General features: G+C 47.5%; 4 protein-coding genes across 4 annotated transcripts; all 4 read right to left on the reverse strand.

Annotated features, from left to right (window-relative positions):
- Positions 1 to 1,489: 1,489 nt before the first annotated feature.
- LOC108129409 (tabinhibitin 1) lies at positions 1,490 to 2,831 on the reverse strand. The gene is made up of 3 exons (XM_017247390.3): positions 2,676 to 2,831; positions 2,227 to 2,624; positions 1,490 to 2,171 (listed from the first exon to the last, which is right to left on the reverse strand). The coding sequence occupies exons 1-3, from the start codon at positions 2,805 to 2,807 to the stop codon at positions 1,859 to 1,861; spliced, it is 843 nt and encodes a 280-aa protein (XP_017102879.2). The 5' UTR covers positions 2,808 to 2,831; the 3' UTR covers positions 1,490 to 1,858.
- Positions 2,832 to 3,523: 692 nt separating this feature from the next.
- Positions 3,524 to 8,982, reverse strand: AOX1 (Aldehyde oxidase 1). Its single transcript, XM_017248093.3, has 6 exons — positions 8,742 to 8,982; positions 7,070 to 7,998; positions 6,719 to 6,952; positions 4,661 to 6,476; positions 3,978 to 4,598; positions 3,524 to 3,916 (listed from the first exon to the last, which is right to left on the reverse strand). Exons 1-6 carry the CDS (start codon positions 8,779 to 8,781, stop codon positions 3,735 to 3,737), a joined length of 3,822 nt encoding a protein of 1,273 aa, XP_017103582.2. The 5' UTR covers positions 8,782 to 8,982; the 3' UTR covers positions 3,524 to 3,734.
- Positions 8,983 to 9,445: 463 nt separating this feature from the next.
- On the reverse strand, positions 9,446 to 14,120 carry LOC108129730 (uncharacterized). The gene is made up of 7 exons (XM_070282064.1): positions 14,081 to 14,120; positions 13,520 to 13,674; positions 12,721 to 13,461; positions 12,431 to 12,664; positions 11,284 to 12,375; positions 10,514 to 11,222; positions 9,446 to 10,457 (listed from the first exon to the last, which is right to left on the reverse strand). The coding sequence occupies exons 1-7, from the start codon at positions 14,118 to 14,120 to the stop codon at positions 9,658 to 9,660; spliced, it is 3,771 nt and encodes a 1,256-aa protein (XP_070138165.1). The 3' UTR covers positions 9,446 to 9,657.
- Positions 14,121 to 14,516: 396 nt separating this feature from the next.
- On the reverse strand, positions 14,517 to 19,068 carry LOC108129237 (uncharacterized). The gene is made up of 5 exons (XM_017247193.3): positions 18,856 to 19,068; positions 18,050 to 18,784; positions 17,276 to 17,509; positions 15,737 to 17,219; positions 14,517 to 15,670 (listed from the first exon to the last, which is right to left on the reverse strand). Exons 1-5 carry the CDS (start codon positions 19,066 to 19,068, stop codon positions 14,541 to 14,543), a joined length of 3,795 nt encoding a protein of 1,264 aa, XP_017102682.2. The 3' UTR covers positions 14,517 to 14,540.
- Positions 19,069 to 19,353: the final 285 nt, after the last annotated feature.

Raw genomic sequence — 19,353 nt, forward strand, 5'->3', positions numbered from 1 at the left:
TCGCTGTCCTTGTCGGCGGTGTCGCCTCCGATAAGCATACGCCCTGTGGGCGCGCCAGATATTATAATACGTGGCCATTATCCCGGCTCTGCCGGCGATAAATCACACCAGGACATCTTTGTGTGCCAGCAGCAGACGCAACACCATTGCAGACCACCAGCAGTCCAAAGACACTGCAAAAAATGTATAGTGTTTGTGTAACTAACATTTAAGCTATGGAATGTATGCTTATTATGGATATTTTTCCAAGTGCTTGAAGAGAAAACATTGAAAAGGTTCCTCTGGAAACTGGAGCAGTTTGAGAATCGGACTTGGTGGCTCTGGCCCCGCGGAGCAGACGTTTCCCCGGCCATATCTGAGTCGCTGCATCGCGGGCACGCTCATAAAATGTTGCGCCTGCCCACACCCTCCTGCCGAGGACAAATTTGCTTAGAATTTGAAATGCAAGCCAGACAATGGCCGCAGACAGGGCCAGGATGCGACAGTCGGAGGAAGAGACGAGGATGCGCTGGCTCTGAAAGAGAAATAAAAGCTGCCCAGCTCTATCTGAAAGCGAAGCGATGGTGCAAGGATTGTTAGCCGGGATCTGCATTATTATTATTATTACAGTTGCAAGTTCAAGTTCACGGTTGACTCCGGTCTGCTCTGGACTGGTAATGGAAATGGAAACCCTTGTAATGGGGGATTGAGAGACTGGCATACGAAAGGGAGTGTCACCAGATATGACAGCTCGAGGACTCGGGGTCGTTGTGGTCATAAAATAGTTGATCCTTATGGATTGTGGATGGTTTTGGCTTTTGGGGAAGTAGGAATTAAATTTTTTTCTGGCGATTTGTTGGTAAAAGTTTCAACCTTAAACTATATTATATTTTTGAGAAGAAATTCTCTATATCCAGAGACATACATCTGTATAGTTTTTATAATGCTATCCTATCCAAAAAATTACCTTCTCTTTATGCAGCCCATAAACAGTTTATGTCCACATCCACACCAACCCCAATGCCGTCATCGTATCCCACTTCTGGGACGGCCAGTTCATCTTGTCACAATGCCAAACTCATCCGTTGCCTATGCCTCGATGGTGAAACTTTTGAATAATTCCGTGGACATTCAGAGCGACATCAGCATGCTTCATTGGAGCCCCGCCTCTTAATGCACCATTGCCAGCCAGGGCTGATCCCGGCTCCCTCCCAGTTCCTTCCTCCTCTTAGTATCTGCATCCGCATCCGTATCTGTATCTCAACCTCCCGGCAGTGAGCTCGGACCGTTTTATGGCCATGTCCGTGTCTGCTCTCGTGGCCTTCAGACGCTCATAAACAAGCGACACAAGTCGGACACTGCCAGGGCACCATCAGCAGAACCGGAGGAGCTGCACAGGCAGGATGGGGATTGGCAGTGGAACACCAGTGGCAGGAGGAGGACCTAATGTGCTGGGCGTGGCTTTGCATTTATTCGTGTGTAAAATTTTAATTGAAATATATATTTAAGCAGGGTAGGGGCAACAGCGACGAATGTCATTTGTATCTGTATCTGTCGCTGGAGCTGTATCTGCATTTCGCAGATGCGGATGCGCGTGTGCCTCGCTAATGTTTTCATTTGCATGCGAAGAACATCAGCCCGGAAGCGTGTTTATATGCAAATGCGTCCTGTGATTATCGAGGCTGCTTTGGAATGTCTGTTCCCAATGCTCCCGCCATGTCGGGGTGTTAACTATTTGTTTTTGTGCTCTGATTTTGTTTGGGTATCTCGGGGCGTGTACTTCTGTCTAGCCATCACAGCCAAACAAAAAAGCAACGCTTTCTATTATTTCAACTTAAACTACATTTTTAAATAAGTGCTTCTACCAGTTTACAATTTTTCACGCTGGAATTAAAGTACTTCTTATTTTTGATATGTCAGCAGGTGGGTCGAAGACTACTGCTCCAGGCTTGTGCTTTTCATTTCCGTAGTTTTCACCCGCCGCGCACAGAGCCACGTAAGTTTTGTCCTTCTCCTTGCAGGCACTGGCCGGTCTGTAGGACAGGCGGTAAAGAGGCTTCTTCACGAAGAGGTCCGTGCTGAAGGCACACACAAACACAAAATGATGAATGCCGTATACTGTGAACCGCAACGAAGCACATCCCATATGGGTGTTGCGGGCGGTGATCAGCAGGGCGGCCTTGGCGATGTTACTTTGGACAGAAGACGATTCATAAGTATACTTTAATACCTTACAGTAGTTTTTACCTATTCGACAGTGTAGCTGGCATGTACAGCCCCATTTTCATGTTGATGTCGGCTGAATACTTGATCCATTCCTCAATCATTCGCATCATTAGCTCCAGATCTTCGTAATCGTTTAAGCGGCCTTCGTACTTGTAGCCCCCGTAGATGCTGCCCACGTAATAGAAATCGGGAGTTCCGACGCAAAACTTTTCCCCGGCACAGGTGATGACCATCAGTCGGGCCATTTCCTCTAATTCCAGAGAGTAGCTCATTCGGGACATTCGGGCGGCGGCCTTGAGGAGTTTCAGACCGCCACTGGCCGTGAGGTTACGGAACTCGTTGATCCGATTCAGGATTACGTTTCGGTACTGAGGCATTGAAATAGTTCTGGCATTCAGCGAACAGTTTTTGCTATAAAGCTGATAGGATTGCGAGTTAAGATAGTTTACCCATAGTGTGGAGAGACTTACAGCTCTATTGTTGCATGGCAGGTTGTTTACGCCGCAATAGGGCAGCACACAGTAGTTTACATGCCGCTTTTCACCAGACGACGACACAAAGATACTGATCAGTATGGCGGATACTAGCCAGCTTAGGTCCATTTTTAATGAAAGACTGAAAGCGTTTGGACGTCTTCCACATATTTATAGAAAAAGCTGGACAGTCTTATCCACACGGAATGCAAATGTTCCGACTTCTTCCAGAAATCTGCTTATCTGCTTTCAAAGAATCATATAGGCTTTTCCTGCAATATTCAGAAGTTGAAACATCTGTTCCAGTTACTTCTAAAAAGTGCCATTTGGAATCATACTAAAAGCGTGTCTCATTCAGTAGCAACAATCCTATAATCTACTCCTTTCTCTAATAGGATACCACTAGTATATTCCTGGAACCCCACAGATATTCAATTGCCCCGATTAAGGCTGACACATCCTTTGGGCCACTGCCGAGTGTGTCAATCGAACAGCGTCATTAGGGATGTGCTCATTAACGACCCAGCAGTTGGTGATATTTGAAAAATCCATTAGACCCTTCGCGCCCTCTGGCCACAACCACAAGCAAGCAACCCCCAGCTCTAGGACTCTGACCAGCTCGCAGACACTTAACGCTCCGTGTGGCATAAAATTTCTATACAACAATTTATGTTAAAATTAATGAAGAGCTCGGCGCGGGGTGTGTCCCGGGTGTTGAGGTGTTAAGCACAAAAAAACGAGACGGGCAAAATGTAAATTCCCAATGCCTGGAGGAGATCAGAGGCGGCGGGAGGGCCTGCTGTTGACCCAAGCCGGCGGCCCGCTCGCAATGAATGTCATTCGGATTAAGCGTTGGATAAGTTTTTAATTTATTGTGCATACAACACAGTGTTCAGTGTTCTTGGCTGCTATGCTTTTCAGCCAGGTTAAGTGGGGGTGTAAGTGCAGGTTATCTTGGCGTGTTTATCGGAGCGTTCCCATCGCGGCCACGTGCCGTGTCCCACGCTAAGGAGATGCGAGTGTTAAGCACTCCTCCTCCTCCTCCGTCTCCTCGGCTCAGTTCAGCTTGAGCTGGCTGGTCTCGGTGCCGGCGTGGAGGACCAGCAGCTCGGGGGTCATCGGGGCGGTCAGGGTCACCCAGGACTTGGGCACGCCAGCGTCATCACGGGCCGATTGCAGTGCCTGCTGCAGGGCGAAGGCCACCGCTATGGACAGGCAGATAGCTGGCTCGCCAGTGGCTGAAAAAAACAATGAATTCTTAGTTAATCCTTTAAACAAGCAGCAAGGATTTCAACTCACCCTTGGAACGCATAAAGCCGGCCTTGTTGGGGCTCTTGGGCAGGAGTTCGATGCGCAGATCCGATGGGATGTCCTTCGCTCCTGGCGGCTTGTAGGTCCATGTGCGATTCGTGAGGCACTCGCCAGTATTCGGATCCGCGACGATTTGTTCGCTGGTCCAGTAGCCCAGACCCATCATAAACGCCCCCTCGATTTGGCCAATGTCCACATTAGGATTCAGACTCTCGCCAGTGTCTTCGAGGATGTCGGTGCGACCCACAACATAGTTTCCAGTGAGCACATCCAGCTCCACTTCGATCAAACACAGACCGCACACCGAGTAGGGATCCATGTCGCCCTGCTTGCACTGATCGCTGGCGATGAGGTTGATCTTGCGGTTGTAGGCCTCGTTGATCAGCGACTGCCAGTCCTGGGGCTTCAGCTCCTCCTTGAGCGGCGCCAGGCGTTGGTTGAGAGTCTCACAGGCCTTGCGAACAGCAAAGCAGAGTGTCTCGCTGCCTACGGCTCCACCAGTGACCATGGAGTTGGCTCCGTTAATCGTGTCGCTGGTCTCGATGCGCACCAGCTCCATGGGGATACCCAGGGTGTGGGCCACCACCTGCGAGATCTTGGTGTTCATGCCTGAGGGAGTAAAATAAAACATGCTGAACTAAAAATCGTATTTATGGATCGTAGCCACTCACCCTGTCCCATTTCAATGCCTCCATGGGAGATGACTACAGTTCCATCGCTGTGGTAGATGGCCACCGTGGCAGGGTACTGTCCAAAGTAGCCGATTTGGTATTCCATGATGCACAGGCCCAGTCCTCGCTTGCGCCAGCGGTTCTCCTTGTTAAAGGCAATGCTGTCGGCCTTGCGTTTCCGGTACTGGGTACTCTCGAGGAATCTGGTTATCATGTCACCCATTTTGTGGGCTGGCAGCATGTTGGCCAGGCGCACATCTACCGGATCGACTCCAGTTTCGAACGCTATATGCTCAATAATGTTCTCTATCATGGCGATGCCTTCCACGGAGCCCGGAGCTCGACACGGTGTGTTCGATGGGGAGTCCGTATACACCAAGTAGCCATCTAGTTTGTAGTTGTCACTGAACTCGTAGCAGTTCTTGGAAAGCAATACCACGTGCCCGATGGGGGATTCGTTCGACAAGTATCCGGCATCCGAGAAGAAACGGCTTACAATGCCAGAAATTTTTCCGGACTTCTGGACGAAGAAATCGTAGTCGCTGTGGAAGGCCCAACGCTTGCCCAAAGTGGTCATAATGGACTCCAGGGATTGCACAAACCGAACTGGTCTATTCAGTTTATAAGCAGCTACGGCGGCTGCAGCAGCAGCCAGGTTGCAACGGGTGGCCTTGCCACCGTAGCCTCCGCCAATTCGTCTGGTTTTCACCTGAACTTCGTTGGACTTCAAGTTCAGTATATTGGCGATGATGTCCTGGGTGAGGTCCATCCACTGGGTGGCACAGTAGACCTGGACGCCGCCTTCAAACGGTATTACCACCGTAGTCTGGGGCTCCATGTAATAGTGGTACTGCAAGCCCATGTCCAGTTTTCCAGAGGAGCTTACATCGAAAGGTTCCTCCAACTCCAAATTATCAATGCTGGACTTGACCTTATGTTCGAAACGCTTATTGCTTCCTACTTCGGAGCCTAACTTATCCAGAACGTGTTTCAGAGTGGGCAGCAGCTCCTCCTTTTTACCTTCGTAGCTGAGCTTCACCAGCTCCGCTGCCCGATTGGCCAGTGCGTTAGATTCGGCCAGGATAACGCCCACGGGCTCACCGTAGAACTGGATCTCTCCAGTGGCGAAAATCTGCTCGTGCTGCGAGAAGAAGAAGTCGTCTCTGGTCTTGGGTCCAATATAATTGGGCCCCGGAATGTCTTTGGCATCCAGATAGGCCACCACTCCGGGCAGAGACAAAGCTGGTTGTGCGTCTACTTTGGTGACCTTGGCGCCCACCTTCTTGGCGGTGACAAAAGCCGCCCAGAGCTGGTTATGCTGGGTGGGAAGATCGTTGGAGTAAGTTGCTTCTCCAGAGCACTGGATCAATCCCTCATGCTTCTCGGTGGCCTTTGTGACTGGATAATGTTCTTGGAAGCTCTCGAAAATCTGCTGTCCACTGGACACTGGACGGTGGAGCAAAGATCCTCCGGTTACGTACCGGTTACCCAATCCCTGTTTTCGCTGGGCTGCAGCTTTGAGAAGGGACTTGTAGAAGAGCCCAATAGCCAATTTGCGACGATACACGGGAGAGGCATCGGGCAGGACTTCGTCGGGTTGGAGCAAGGTGGACAGCTGGCCGAAGGCCTTCTCCACCAGGCCATTCTCGAAGGGGTTCTTTCCCTGAAGGAACTTCTCAATGGCCGTGGCATGGACGAACTCGGGATTGATTCCACCGAAGCAAATGCGCGATGACTTCACCCGGGAGTCTGCTTCCAATTCCAGCAGGAAGGCGGCGTTCACATAGGCATGTGCGTTCTGAGCACGAGGCATAATCTTTTAAAGAAAATATAATTTATTATAAAGGATTACTATCGGAATTTGGGGAATATTTCCGTTCAGTGTTACCACACCTTTCGCTGGAGATATTAAATTTCATTCTATGTTAAATTTCTGCTAATCAGCTTCAGCTCTTACATTTCTGTTATTCTTACATGAGCTAAAATTTAGATCTACTTGGAATCTATATCTTATATTCCTTCTTTCGTTAAAAATAATCTTCCTGATTATGTTCTTACCTTATAGGAGTCGAAGAAGAACTTATCCTGGGGATAAGCTCGCAGCACTATTCCCGTAACAGCCTTTCCCTCCAGGGAGGAGCTAAGGAAGGTGGCAAGGCTCACAGTCTCCTCCTTGTCCGCCGACGACTGGACGATCACCTGGGCATCCAGAGCCTCCAGGACAATGAACACATCCGAGGGGAACTCCGGGTGGGCGTGCTTGATGGCCAGGTTTCCAGCCAACGTTCCGGCCTGGGTTAATACGAAAAATATTGATAAAACTCAATAGCACTCAAGGTGCGTTCCAGAAATCGCAGATAAGATTGCCATGGAGGGCTTACGAATGAGGAGGTTATGAATTCAACTTACATTGCGCACCGGCACATTGGCGATCCAATCGAGGTGCTGCCACACCTGGGCCAGGTACTCGAAACCCTTGGTCTTCTCCAACTGCCGGCAGAGATCCATGGCCTCGCTGAGGCTCAAGTTGGCGCCAAGAGCCAGGGTGGACTTGTCGGCGGATAGGCTATAGCCCTTGAGCTCCTTCAGGCCGGAAATGTCGATGAAGACCTTGATGTCCGGGCTGCGCCGGTAGACACCGTGAGCGGTGTTTCCTGCCACCAGCATGTAGGGGAGCTTCTCCTTAACAGCTTCTTGAAGGGCGGCAAAGAACTCGGTGAGGTTTCTCGGCCAGCTCCAACGACTGCCATCGGAATAGAGTTGGCTGCCCTGGGGCTGCTGCTTCTTACAGCTTCCGGAGCAAGCTTGGCCCGTCTTGGGGCACTGCTTGGTGGTCAGATCCTCGATGTCGGCACACTCCGCTGGCACCTGGATATTGCTGTCCACGGCAAAGGACTTCATGGCGTCCATTATAGGGCGGTAGCCGGTGCAGCGGCAGATGTTGCCTCCAAAGGAGTTCTCCACTTCGGCCATGGTCACCTTGCCACCTTTTGACTTCAGGAGTCCGTACATGTTCATCACGATTCCGGGTGAGCAGTAGCCGCACTGAGTGCCATTCATCTTGGTCAGCCGCTGCTGGATGGCATGGTATCCGGTCCTCTTGTTGCCCAGTCCCTCGGTGGTGGTCACCTCCAGGCCCAGGCAGGTGTTCAGCAATGTCAGACACGAGTTGACCGCCCAGGTGCGGGGCTCTCCTGTCGCCGGATGCAGTCCAGTCAGGGTGCAGACACAGACGCCACACCCGCCCTCCTGGCACATGAACTTGGTGCCGGTGAGCCCGGCATGCTCTCGAATGAAGGTGTTCAGCGTGATATCCGCCGGCAGGGCAGCCAGGTGGACTGCAAAACGATAGGAGGTCGGTGGTTAGCCTTATCTAATCATCATTCCAAATCGGAATTGGTGGCGGAAACATGTCAAATCATTGTCAGATAACAGCCTTATTCAAAAACTTACACTATCTTGAGTATTTATTTATAAAATTTTTACAAATACATTATTAAACTAAAGCTAAGAACATTTAATAAATGAGAGGCTCTTTTGATTGATAACAATTTTAGTTTCTTGTTTCTCGATTTCAAAATTGCTTGTATTTGAAACGCTTTCTGGTATCTCTGTCCTATCTCTCCTAGGTGTATGGTATACTGATACACATATACAATTAATTGTAATTTAAGCTAGAAAATATTTATAAACACCTATCCACTGTGTTCTTTAAATGTAATCAAGACCTATGCAAGTAATAGACTTGGATGAAGTGTTTTCCCTGTTTGTATTTCAATTCCAAAGTCCACTTTAAGAAACCCTTGTTATAACTACGCATTTTGAAGTGCTTGTGCACCTAAAGACTCTAGATATTATAAAGTGATTAAAGAAATTTCACAACATTTCAGCCAAGATACTAGTAGTTTACCCTGCTTTGGATTGACGCCTAAATTGTACACGAAGATCTTAACAGCAGGTATTTCGTAGTCGTGCGATCCAGCGTTTTGTAAATGACAACCCACATCATTCTAATGGCAATTAACTTCCCACACACCCAAACATTATAGATTTTATATATTTTTGTTTTCCCGGGACTCACCTTCATGCCTAGTGCCGTTGATTGTAATGCTTCCAGTCATTATCTATATCTTATATAAGAAACAGAATCACTTGAGGAATTATTGTGAAATTAAATGTAGACTTTTTTCAACAGCCTCAGTATTGTATCAAAAATATGGATGGGTTTAAGTTTTTTCTGGAACTATGGAATTTCACAATTTTGGGTAACCGGCCACGTGTTCGATGCGAGCGACTCCTCCGCGATCTGACAGTGACTGTGGGCATCGGTCTCCCGGAGTCCTCTATATATTCGCTTTCCGGAGCCCGGAACCCAAAGAGATTCAAGTTCACCTGGTTTCGCTCTTAGATTCCCTGCTCATTTCCAACATTAGATCGCTCTCTACCGGCCCGAAATCTTATCTAACATTCCTGTTTAATAATTATTCTCTTGGCACGCTGGGCCGTGAGAGCTTTATCAACAGACTGTTTCGACGATTTTGTTGTGCTCGGTTTTCTAAACAAATACACAAAGCAATTATTTATTCGATTCTGTTTAAAACCGAGAGAGCATTCATTAACGCGAATATGAGGAAGAAATATTAAATGGATAGACCTTGTTTGCTTGAAAAACCGATACTTTTTTGAGAGTAAGAACTAAACACCAGAAAAATATGAAAGAAAGCTTTGGGTTTTGCCCATTAAAATTTTGGCTTTATATTTTCTAAGAAAGTCATTTAATTTATGTTTGGTACAAAACATCTCGAATCAGAATCTTCCATACCATAGACTCTTGCCCTGGCCCTGGCCATAACTCCGCTTATACGATTTTCACAATTTATTGGAATGCCTTATATAATGTATAAATGGTGTTCCATTAAATGCTTATTTTGGCCAACCTAAGATAGTTCTCCATTTAATTTAATACCTCAACCCTCTTCTAATGGGTCCACATCGATCTAATTAAGCCTAAAACTTGATACATCATGGCCTGCATTTAGCACTAATGTTTCTGGAGTAGTGGGAGCTCCCAGACGTACCCACTCCCTCGGAAGTCCAGCATCTTGACGCGCCGACTGCAGCGCTTGACGAAGAGCAAAGACCACACTGACTGCCAGACAGCAAGGTGGCTCACCTGTGGTCTTCGATCGCATGAATCCTGCCCCGCTAGGATTTGGTTTCTGGATGAGCTCAATGCGAAAGTCGATGGGTATGTCCTTGGCGCCCGGTGGCTTGTAATACCATGTGCGATTGGTGAGAAGGCGACCCGTTTCGCGATCATAGACCAGCTGCTCACTTAGCCAGTAGCCCAAGAGCATCACAAAGGCTCCCTCCACCTGGCCCACGTCAATGTAGGGACTCAGGCTTTCGCCAGCATCCTCCAAAATGTCTACCCGTGTGATCTGACTGTTTCCGGTGAGCACGTCGAGTTCTACTTCAGTGAGTGCTAGTCCATAGATGTGATAGTTCTCCATATCGTCTTCCTTATAGTGTTCGGATGCGATCATGTTGATCGATTTCCTATATGCCGCTTTAACAATTTCCATCCAAGTGGCATCCTTCTTTTTAAGTGGTTTCAATCGATCGTTAAGGGTTTCACAGGCTTTCCGGACGGCGAAGCAAAGCCTCTCACTACCCAAAGCCCCACCAGTTACCATGGAGTTGGCTCCGTTGATGGTATCCGAAGACTCCACTTTGATGTAGCTCATACCGATTCCCAAAGTGTAGGCCGCCACTTGAGCAACCTTTGTGTTCATACCTAAAGGAGAATGAAAGATCAGAGAGGCATAAAAAAAACAATCTGGAGTCCAGTACCTTGTCCCATTTCGATGCCTCCGTGGCTAATCACAACCGATCCATCCACATGGTAAATGGCCACTGTCGCCGGGTACTGCCCAAAATAGAAAACGGGGTATTCCATAACAGCCAATCCGATTCCCCGCTTCATCCATCGGTTTGTGGCGTTATAATCCTCGATCTGCTGCTTTCTTTCATAATAATCCCTGGACTGTAGGAGTTCCGGTAGCAATTCGGTCATTTTGTTTCCGGCAGAAATATTAGCCAGTCTGACTTCAGCTGGATCCTTTTGCACCTCGAAAGCAACGTGCTCGATGATGTTCTCTATCATGGCGATTCCCTCCACCGACCCTGGGGCTCGGCACCAACTGGAACTGGGGGCATCTGTGAGGACCTCGTGGCCATTAAGTTTGAAATTCCGTTCGGTGAAGTCGTAACAATTGGGGGCGGTAAACTTGGATTGAAGGTTTACAGGACTGTCGTTTGGACACCAGCCAGCGTCTTCAAAATAATCGTGGGATAAGCCGACAATCTTGCCATTATCCTTCACATGGCACTGGTAGTCGGAGCGGCAAGCCCACCGTTTTCCATTGCAGTCCATCATGGACTCCATGCTCTGTACAAACCGAGCTGGCCGGTTTAGCTTGTAAGCCGCCAAAGAAGCAGCACAAGCCACCTGGTTTCCACGAGAAATTTTTGATCCATAAGCTCCGCCCAATCTGCGAACCTTCAGCAAAGAATTTCAATTCAAAAGTTAAATAAAAACTATCTGACTGGACCAAACCTACCTGCAACTGAACGTTATTCGCCTTCATCTGAAGGCAGTTAGCAATAACCGACTGCGTATGATCCATCCATTGAGTAGAAGAGTATACTTTGAGGCAATCCTCGAAAGGAATCGCCACCGTTGTTTGTGGCTCCATTGGAAATTGATACTGCAACCCCAACTCAAAAATTCCTCGTACTTCCGTATCCGGTTCGCCGGAAAACTGTACCTCCTTTACAGATGACATTGCAACGAGAGATATGCGAGATGATTCTAGAGTAGGAGATGCAAAAACATCCTTCAGACTGGGTAGCAACTTAAACTCAGGGCTGGGACTGCTGTAGCTGATCTCAACCAGCTTGGCAGCACGTTGTGCCTGATCTGCCGAAAGAGCCACAATGATCCCACAAGGCTGTTCACAAAAGCGAACCAATCCCGAACAGAAAATTTCTTCAACTTGAAACCCAAAACTGGGATCACTGAAGGTGTTCTTTCCAGGAATGTCCTTCGCAGAATAGAAAGCTATTACCCCTGGCTGCTTCAGAGCCTCCGATGCGTCGATCTGGTCGATGGTGGCTCCAACCTTGGTGGCACCAACAAAAGCACAGTGGACAGCGTTCGAAGTAGTCAACACATCATTCATGTAGGTGGCTTCCCCGGAGCACTGGATCATGCCCTCCACCTTCTCGACAGCCTGGGTGACGGGGTAACTCTTCTTCTGAGTCTGGAATTGCTGCAGTCCAGAGGACAGCGGACGCTGGAGGATGTGGCCTCCACTCTTGAACTTCTCGCTGACATTGGCAGTGGGAGCGTGTTTCAAGAGAAACTTGTAGAGAAGTCCACAAGCTAACTTGGTTCGGTAAGCGGGACTGGCGTCAGGTAGCACCTCATCAGGTTCGATCACTTCCCCGAGTTTCTTGAATGTCTGTTCCACCGAATTGTTTTCGTAGGGATTCTGATCCACCAGCAACTTTTCCACCCCCCAGGCGTGAACGAAATCGGGTCGTATTCCCCCGAAGCAGATGCGAGCGGATTTCACTTTGGAGTCAGTTTCCAATTCCAAGAGGAAAGCTGCGTTTACATAAGCGTGTGCGTTCTGGGCTCGTGGCATGATCTGAGGAAGGGGAAGCTTTCAATAAAAACACAAGTCTATAGAAGTGAGTCATTACCTTGTAAGAGTCGTAAATGTAAGTGTCCTTAGGATACGCCGGAAGGATAAAACTCTTGAGCACCAGTTTCCTGTCGTTTGAACTCAAATACTCCGAAAAAGTCAGTTTCTGATCTTCAGTGGCATTTTTGGCGGCCAAGACTTTTACGTCCAGAGCTTCAAAGGATATGAAGATATCCGATGGGAACTCGGGATGTTGCTTCTTTATCGATATGTTGCCAGCCAAAGTTCCCGACTAAAAGAAACACGATTTTATACAAAGGAAAGTCTAAAGTCTAACCAACAACTCACGTTGCGGACTGGTACGTTGGCAATCAAATCAATGTGGTTCCACAGGACTTCCAGGTACTCAAACCCTGGCTGCTTGGAGGCCGTTCGAATGATTTCCATAGTCTGAGTGAGACTGAGGTTAGCTCCAAGCTTAAGCTCATTCCCTTCGGTGCCGTGCTGATGCAGTTCCTCCACTCCATTCACATCGATAAAGTGCTTTATTTCGGATGATCTTCGGTAGACACCGTGAGCGGTGTTTCCTGCCACCAGCATGAACTCCTCGGAATCTTTGACCTTCTCAAGAGCCTCAAACAAGTCGGTGAGATTCTTGGGCCAATGCCACTGGCTTCCATCGTCGTAGACCAAGTTTGTTCGGGACTGATCGCATGTGCAGCTGCAGGCTAATCCCGTCTTGGGACAGTTGCGGGGCTTAAGATCCTCGATGTCGGCACACTCCTTGGGGATCTGGATGTTGCTGTCCACAGCGAAGGACTTCATGGCATCCAGAATGGGTCGGTAGCCAGTGCATCGGCAAATGTTGCCCCCGAAGGAGTTCTCCACTTCTGTCATGGACACTTTTCCGTCGTTTTGCTGCAGCAACCCATACATATTCATTACGAATCCCGGGGAGCAGAAGCCGCACTGGGTGCCGTTCATCTTGGCCAGTCTCTTCTGGATGGGATTGTAGCCCGAGCGCTGGTTGCCCAGTCCCTCGGCCGTGACGATCTCCAGATTGGCGCAGGTGTTGAGTAGAGTTAGGCACTAAAATGATGATATCTGTTAGTGGATTAGTTATTGCTTTACTTGATTGTCCTCCTACCGAGTTGACAGCCCAGCTGCGTTTTCCATCGCGCACCACACAGACACAGGCTCCACACCCTCCCTCCTGACACATGAACTTGGTGGCCGTAAGCTGGGCATGCTCCCGGATGAAGGTATTCAGGGTGATATCCGCCGGCAAAGAAGTCAGATTAACTTCAACAAATTATTTAGTTAGATATCGTTACAGTAAAATAATCACAAAAAAGGTGTTTTATGGATGTAAGAGCACATTATGTGTGGGTTATAGCGTGATCAAAATTGGCCATTTTTTTTAAGTTATTGTGTCTGTAATTTTTTTCACACAAAGCTTTTTCACCCGATAATATCACAGGCAAGTAATTGGCAAATTATTGTATATTTAAAGCTTTCACCTTAGTTGTAAAAATAATTTTGTATGCAAATAACTAAAATCACGATATTTTACAAAGCAACTGGTAACTATAGAAGATAACTTTTTTAAACTTTTAGGCAGAAGATTTTTTAAATGTAATAATTAATATTAAATTATTCAACATTTGTTTCCTAAATACGTTTTTTTATTTTACTCCTGTGAACCCACCTATATGATTTATGCCGTTGATGTTAATGCTTCCTGCCATTATCCCAACTTAAAGTTTGTTCTTAAAGTTCTTGAAAAATTATACTTTGATTCTAAATAAGCTCGGTTTCAAAAAGTATTTACTTTGCAAGGCGATCGAGTGAATTCCATGTGAATATATTAACAATTGTGTGAAATTATCCGCAGACCCCTCTATTTATCCGATTTTTGTTGGCATACATCGACTCTCGTGTTCCCCAGTTCCAGTTCACTGCTCTTCAAGAGCAATCTCAGTGGTGTCATTAGATCCTATTAAAACATAGTTTTCCAATACCTGATATATAAGTAAGCCCACAAACAAACAAAAACTTGAACTAGCTTTAATTTTATAAAATATAATATAATTATATTGATATTCATGGATATCTCAATTATTTAAAGTGTTAGCCCCTCCACCAAAAATGTTCATCAACATTAAAAATTACAAAGAAAATGATTCCACCTGGGTGCCAGCATTGAGAACTACAGTCTCCGGCGTGGTGGGTGCTCCCAGTCGCACCCATTCCCTCGGGAGTCCTGCGTCCTCTCTGGCCGACTGAATGGCATGCTGGATGGCGAACAGGACTCCAACTGCTAGGCACAGGGCAGGTTCTCCCGTGGCCTTGGATCGCATGAAACCCACTGGATTAGGACTCTTTTGCAGCAGCTCGATGCGGAAATCAATGGGAATGTCCTTGGCTCCTGGAGGATGGTAGTTCCAAGTGCGGTTTGTGAGGATCTGGCCCGTTTGGCGATCGTAGACGAGAAGTTCTGTGAGATAATAGCCCAGACCCATTACAAAAGCGCCCTCCACCTGGCCCACATCGATGTTCGGACTCAGGCTTTCGCCAGCATCCTCCAGGATGTCGACCCTTCGGATTAGGTGGTTCCCTGTCAGAATGTCCAGCTCCACCTCTGTAAGACTCAGGCCAAAGATGCTGTAACTGGGAATATCCCCCAACTTAAACGAATCTGTGGCAATCAGGAATATGGACTGTTGGTAAGCAGCTTGGAGCACCTGCACCCAGGTGGCCTGGGGCCCAAGCTGCTTCTTTACCGGAGCCAGTCGCTGGTTGAGGGTGTCGCAGGCCTTCCTCACAGCCAGTCCAATCATCTCGCTGCACATGGAGTTGGCAGTAACAAAGGCGTTGGCTCCGTTCACCGTGTTGCTAGTTTCCACTCGCACCTTATCTAAGGGAACACCGAGCACAAAGGCGGCTACCTGTGCCGCTTTCGTATTGATTCCCTGGCCAATCTCGATACCTCCGTGGGAAATCACAACGGATCCGTCTTCGTGGTAAATAGCAACCGTTGTGGGGTAAGAGAAGGAGAATGTCGTGTTCAGTGGAAACTCCATGAGAGCCAGTCCGATGCCCCGCTTTCGCCATCGATTTTTGGCGTTGAATAGGTTGATCTGGTTCCGGCGATTGCGGTACTCTGTGGAGGCCAAAAACCGAGGCAAAAGTGTCACCATTTTGTTACCAGGTCGAAGATTGACCAACCGAACATCGGCCGGATCCAGCTGGCAGGTGAAAGCAATGTGCTCCAAGGCGTTCTCCGTCATAGCAAGTCCTGAAAATTAAATATTTAAATGGATTCGTATTCAAATCTTTTATTTTTATGCAGGTGGTACTCTACCTTCTGCTGATCCTGGAGCCCTGCACCACGTGTTACTGGGAGCGTCCGTTATTATGGCACTTCCTTTTGCCCTAAAATTTGAATCTGTCAGGTTGTAAACGTTTTTAAGGATCGGAAGAGTCAGAAAGTCAACTACGTTCTCGTTCAGATTGCATCCCGCATCCTCGTAGTAATTGTGTGTCAGCATAATAATCGATCCATTAGCTCGAGCTCGGAATTCATAATCGGCGCGGCAAGCCCAGCGCTTCCCTAGGGTTTCCATCATGGACTCGATGGTCTGGACGAACCTGGTTGGTCTGTTTAGTTTGGAAGCCACCAGAGCAGCGGCACAGGCCACCACGTTACACCGCGTGACCTTTGCCCCGTAGGCACCCCCCACTCTGCGAACTTGTAGCTGAATTGAGTTGACGGTGACGCCCAACATTTTAGCAATAGCTCCCTGGGTACAGTCCATAAATTGCGAAGAAGAATAAACCTGAAGAATGTTGTCCACAGGAACCACAATAGTGGTCTGTGGTTCCATCGTGAAGTGGTACTGCGATTCCAGCTCCAGAATTCCTCTGCCCAGAACATCCCCTGGGGCTAGCAGAGGCGTCTTCATGGACTCAACCTCCTCCTTTTTTAAGCATACAATTCGTTCAGTTTGGTTGTCTTCGATGACTTGGTTCATGCTCATGTAGATCTTTTTTTGGTTGTTGGAATAGGTGATCTTTACCAGAGTTGATGCATAAACGGCGGTGTCATGGTTGAGCGCCGCAATCACTCCCACGGGCTGATCATAGAACTTGACCTGAGAAGCTGCAAAGAGTTCGTCCACTTCAGGGGTCAAAAGATTGGTGGTGACAGTGTTGTTCAATCCTGGAATATCCTTTGCTGAATAGAAGGCCACTACTCCCTTGCACTGGAGTGCCTCTGTGGGATCAATCTGCTCTATGGTGGCGCCCACTCGCTTTGCGGTCACAAATGCACAATGCACAGCGTTCGAGGTTGTTAGAAGGTCGTTCATGTACGAGGCCTCGCCAGAACACTGGATTAGACCCTCTAGTTTCTGGACGGGCTGGGTGACTGGATAGTTTTTCTTTATAGTCTCAAAGGTCTGGCTCCCCGAAGAAAGAGGCCTATCCAGCAGAAAACCCCCAGTGCGATATCGCTCCTGAATCCGCTCCTTAGGCGCGGTGGCCAGAAGAAACTTGTAGAAGAGCGAGCAGGCCAGCATATGACGATATTCAGGAGAAGCTTCCGGTGGTCGTTCCTCCGGCTGGATGCTGCCTGAAAGTTGCTGGAAGATCTGTGTAACAGTGGCAGGATCATAGAGATCTCTTCCCAGGAGCAGTTGCTCCAAACCGTCGTCATGAACGTAATCTGGTCGAATGTTTCCAAAACAAATTCGGGCAGATCGCACAATACTGCGCTGAATATCCTGCCATTCGATCAGGAATCCTGCATTCACGTAGGCGTGCACATTCTGGGCTCTAGCAAGGATCTATTCATAAAAGAAACTTTGTATTTAATAGAATTCCGTAATAAGGACTACAATACCTTGTAAGAACCGAAAAGATATCTGTTCTTGGGATACGTCTTGAGGATAAAGCCACCAAGAACTAGTTTGGGTGTGGTATCACTGATATAGGACAACAAGCTCATCACCCTCTGGGTACTTGGATTATCGTAGACCAAGACATTGACGTCCAAGGCCTCAAAGGTAATGAACACATCCGAGGGGAACTCCGTGTGTTGTTTTTTAATATTTATATTTCCGGCCAGAGTACCATTCTACAAAAAATATAACATTTTCGATTTGGATTAAATTTAAACTAAGATTTATTTAAGAAATATTTCTGAAATTAAAATTTTTTTTAAATAAAGAAGAACTAATCATAAAATCATTAACCTTTTGACTGAAATTTCTCTTCTCGCTACGTAAAAACTTTTTAGGTAAAGGAATAAATTAATTTAAATTGGCGCTAAATATTCTTGTGTATTGTGTGTTGTGTATTTCGTTTTTAAATTAATTTACTATCTCTGTTGCAAAAAATGTTGGAAAGTAAATTGGACTTCAAGCTCATTCTCTAAGAAGCAGTCGTTTGACTTTTATAGATAACGTACGAATATAAACAATATGTCTAACAATAGGTCTAAATGTCTATGTTAAGAACATCTTAAAGTAAGAAATTAAAAAAAAAAATTAAATAATGATTATAAGTAAACATTTTTTACAAAGGAAGAGCATTTAAAAGTGTCGACTACTAATTTCTTATCTTTGCGATTGTTAAAGCCAAACGAGTTTTTAGATTTATGGTGCGCTCTACTCACATTTCGGACTGGCACATTGGCAATCAGGTTGAAGTGCTGCCACAACTGGGTACAATACTCGAATCCGGGCCTCTTGGCTGCCAGGAGGAATAAGTCCATGGCATCGTTGAGCGAAAGATTTGCTCCTAAGAGCATGTGATCTGCTTCGATGCTGTACTGCTTGAGTTCCGGCACCTTGTTCACGTCGATAAAGTGTCTGATGTTCCTCGGTCTCCGGTAGACTCCATGAGCCGTGTTGCCCGCCACCAGAATGTACAGTTCTCCGCTTCCAACCTGGCTCAAGGCGGCAAAGAGCTCCACAAGGGACTTGGGCCAGTACCAGTGGCTACCACTTTGATCCCTCACGGGGGGCCTGGAGCAGCTACCCTTGCAAGCTTGTCCAGTTTTCAAGCAAAGGAGCTCGAAGGAGTCCTCGATGTCTATGCACTCGGGAGGAACGTCCACTGTGCTGTCCACAGCAAAAGACTTCATGGCGTCCAAGATAGGGCGATAGCCTGTGCAGCGGCATATGTTTCCTCCGAAGGCGTCCTCTACCTGTGCCATGCTCACCTGTCCCTGGTGCTGCTCCAGCAATCCGTACATGTTCATGACGAATCCCGGCGAGCAGTAACCACACTGGGTGCCATTCAGCTGGGCCAGGCGTTTCTGGATCGGATGGTAACCACTTAGCTGGTTGCCAAGTCCCTCATCAGTTATAATTTCCGCATCGTCACAGGTGTTTAGGAGAGTGAGGCACTGGAATTCCGAACAGAAATTGAAACAGTGAGTTAGCCATTAGAATCTGAGTGTCTATGCTAGCCACTTACGGAGTTTGCTGCCCGGGATTGTACCTCCTGGGTGACAGGGTGCCGCCGGCGGATGACGCAGACACAGGAGCCGCATCCACCCTCCAGGCACATGTATTTGGTGGCCGTTAGGTGGAGATGCTCCCGTAGGAAGGCATTGAGGGTGATGTCCGGGGCGAAGTCCGCGGCCTCCACCTCGTACGGGAATCCGTTGACTGTGAACTTGATGCTCATCGCTGAGGAGTCGACGGGCGAGTGTAACAACTCCACTTCGCGCCATTGAATGGAGTCTATTGCCAAGCGCTGCGAAACCTGATTATCCGTTAATTAGGCTAAACGGGTTCGAGCAGATAAAAGTGACATCAAGCGACCACTGCAAAAAATCTTCCAGTCGTAAAAAAGTTTAAGGAACTACTTATTTTTGAAAAATGTTGATACAAGATGAAAACGAGGGTACATTTAAATGGACAAGATTGAATAAAATAGTTTGATTTTCCCATTTTTTTTATCAGTCATAAT

This window comes from Drosophila bipectinata, chromosome 3R (assembly GCF_030179905.1).
Source record: "Drosophila bipectinata strain 14024-0381.07 chromosome 3R, DbipHiC1v2, whole genome shotgun sequence".
NCBI classification, from domain to species: Eukaryota; Metazoa; Arthropoda; class Insecta; order Diptera; family Drosophilidae; genus Drosophila; species Drosophila bipectinata.

What these genes read in the sequence shown, in the direction of transcription:
- AOX1 (XM_017248093.3), bottom strand. Translation starts at nt 8,781, where the DNA reads ATGACTGGAAGCATTACAATCAACGGCACTAGGCATGAAG. An exon ending in CCAATGTGCCGGTGCGCAAT is followed by an intron (nt 6,953 to 7,069) that starts GTAAGTTGAATT and finishes GTATTAACCCAG; the next exon opens with GCCGGAACGTTGGCTGGAAA. An exon ending in AGGCATTGAAATGGGACAGG is followed by an intron (nt 4,599 to 4,660) that starts GTGAGTGGCTAC and finishes TTACTCCCTCAG; the next exon opens with GCATGAACACCAAGATCTCG.
- LOC108129409 (XM_017247390.3), bottom strand. Translation starts at nt 2,807, where the DNA reads ATGGACCTAAGCTGGCTAGTATCCGCCATACTGATCAGTATCTTTGTG. An exon ending in TGCCATGCAACAATAGAGCT is followed by an intron (nt 2,625 to 2,675) that starts GTAAGTCTCTCC and finishes CAATCCTATCAG; the next exon opens with CTTTATAGCAAAAACTGTTC. An exon ending in CCAGCTACACTGTCGAATAG is followed by an intron (nt 2,172 to 2,226) that starts GTAAAAACTACT and finishes TTCTGTCCAAAG; the next exon opens with TAACATCGCCAAGGCCGCCC.
- LOC108129237 (XM_017247193.3), bottom strand. Translation starts at nt 19,068, where the DNA reads ATGAGCATCAAGTTCACAGTCAACGGATTCCCGTACGAGGTGGAGGCC. An exon ending in AATCCCGGGCAGCAAACTCC is followed by an intron (nt 18,785 to 18,855) that starts GTAAGTGGCTAG and finishes TCGGAATTCCAG; the next exon opens with TGCCTCACTCTCCTAAACAC. An exon ending in ATCTTTTCGGTTCTTACAAG is followed by an intron (nt 17,220 to 17,275) that starts GTATTGTAGTCC and finishes TTTTATGAATAG; the next exon opens with ATCCTTGCTAGAGCCCAGAA.
- LOC108129730 (XM_070282064.1), bottom strand. Translation starts at nt 14,120, where the DNA reads ATGGCAGGAAGCATTAACATCAACGGCATAAATCATATAG. An exon ending in GCAGCTGGGCTGTCAACTCG is followed by an intron (nt 13,462 to 13,519) that starts GTAGGAGGACAA and finishes TCATCATTTTAG; the next exon opens with TGCCTAACTCTACTCAACAC. An exon ending in CGAATAACGTTCAGTTGCAG is followed by an intron (nt 11,223 to 11,283) that starts GTAGGTTTGGTC and finishes TCTTTGCTGAAG; the next exon opens with GTTCGCAGATTGGGCGGAGC.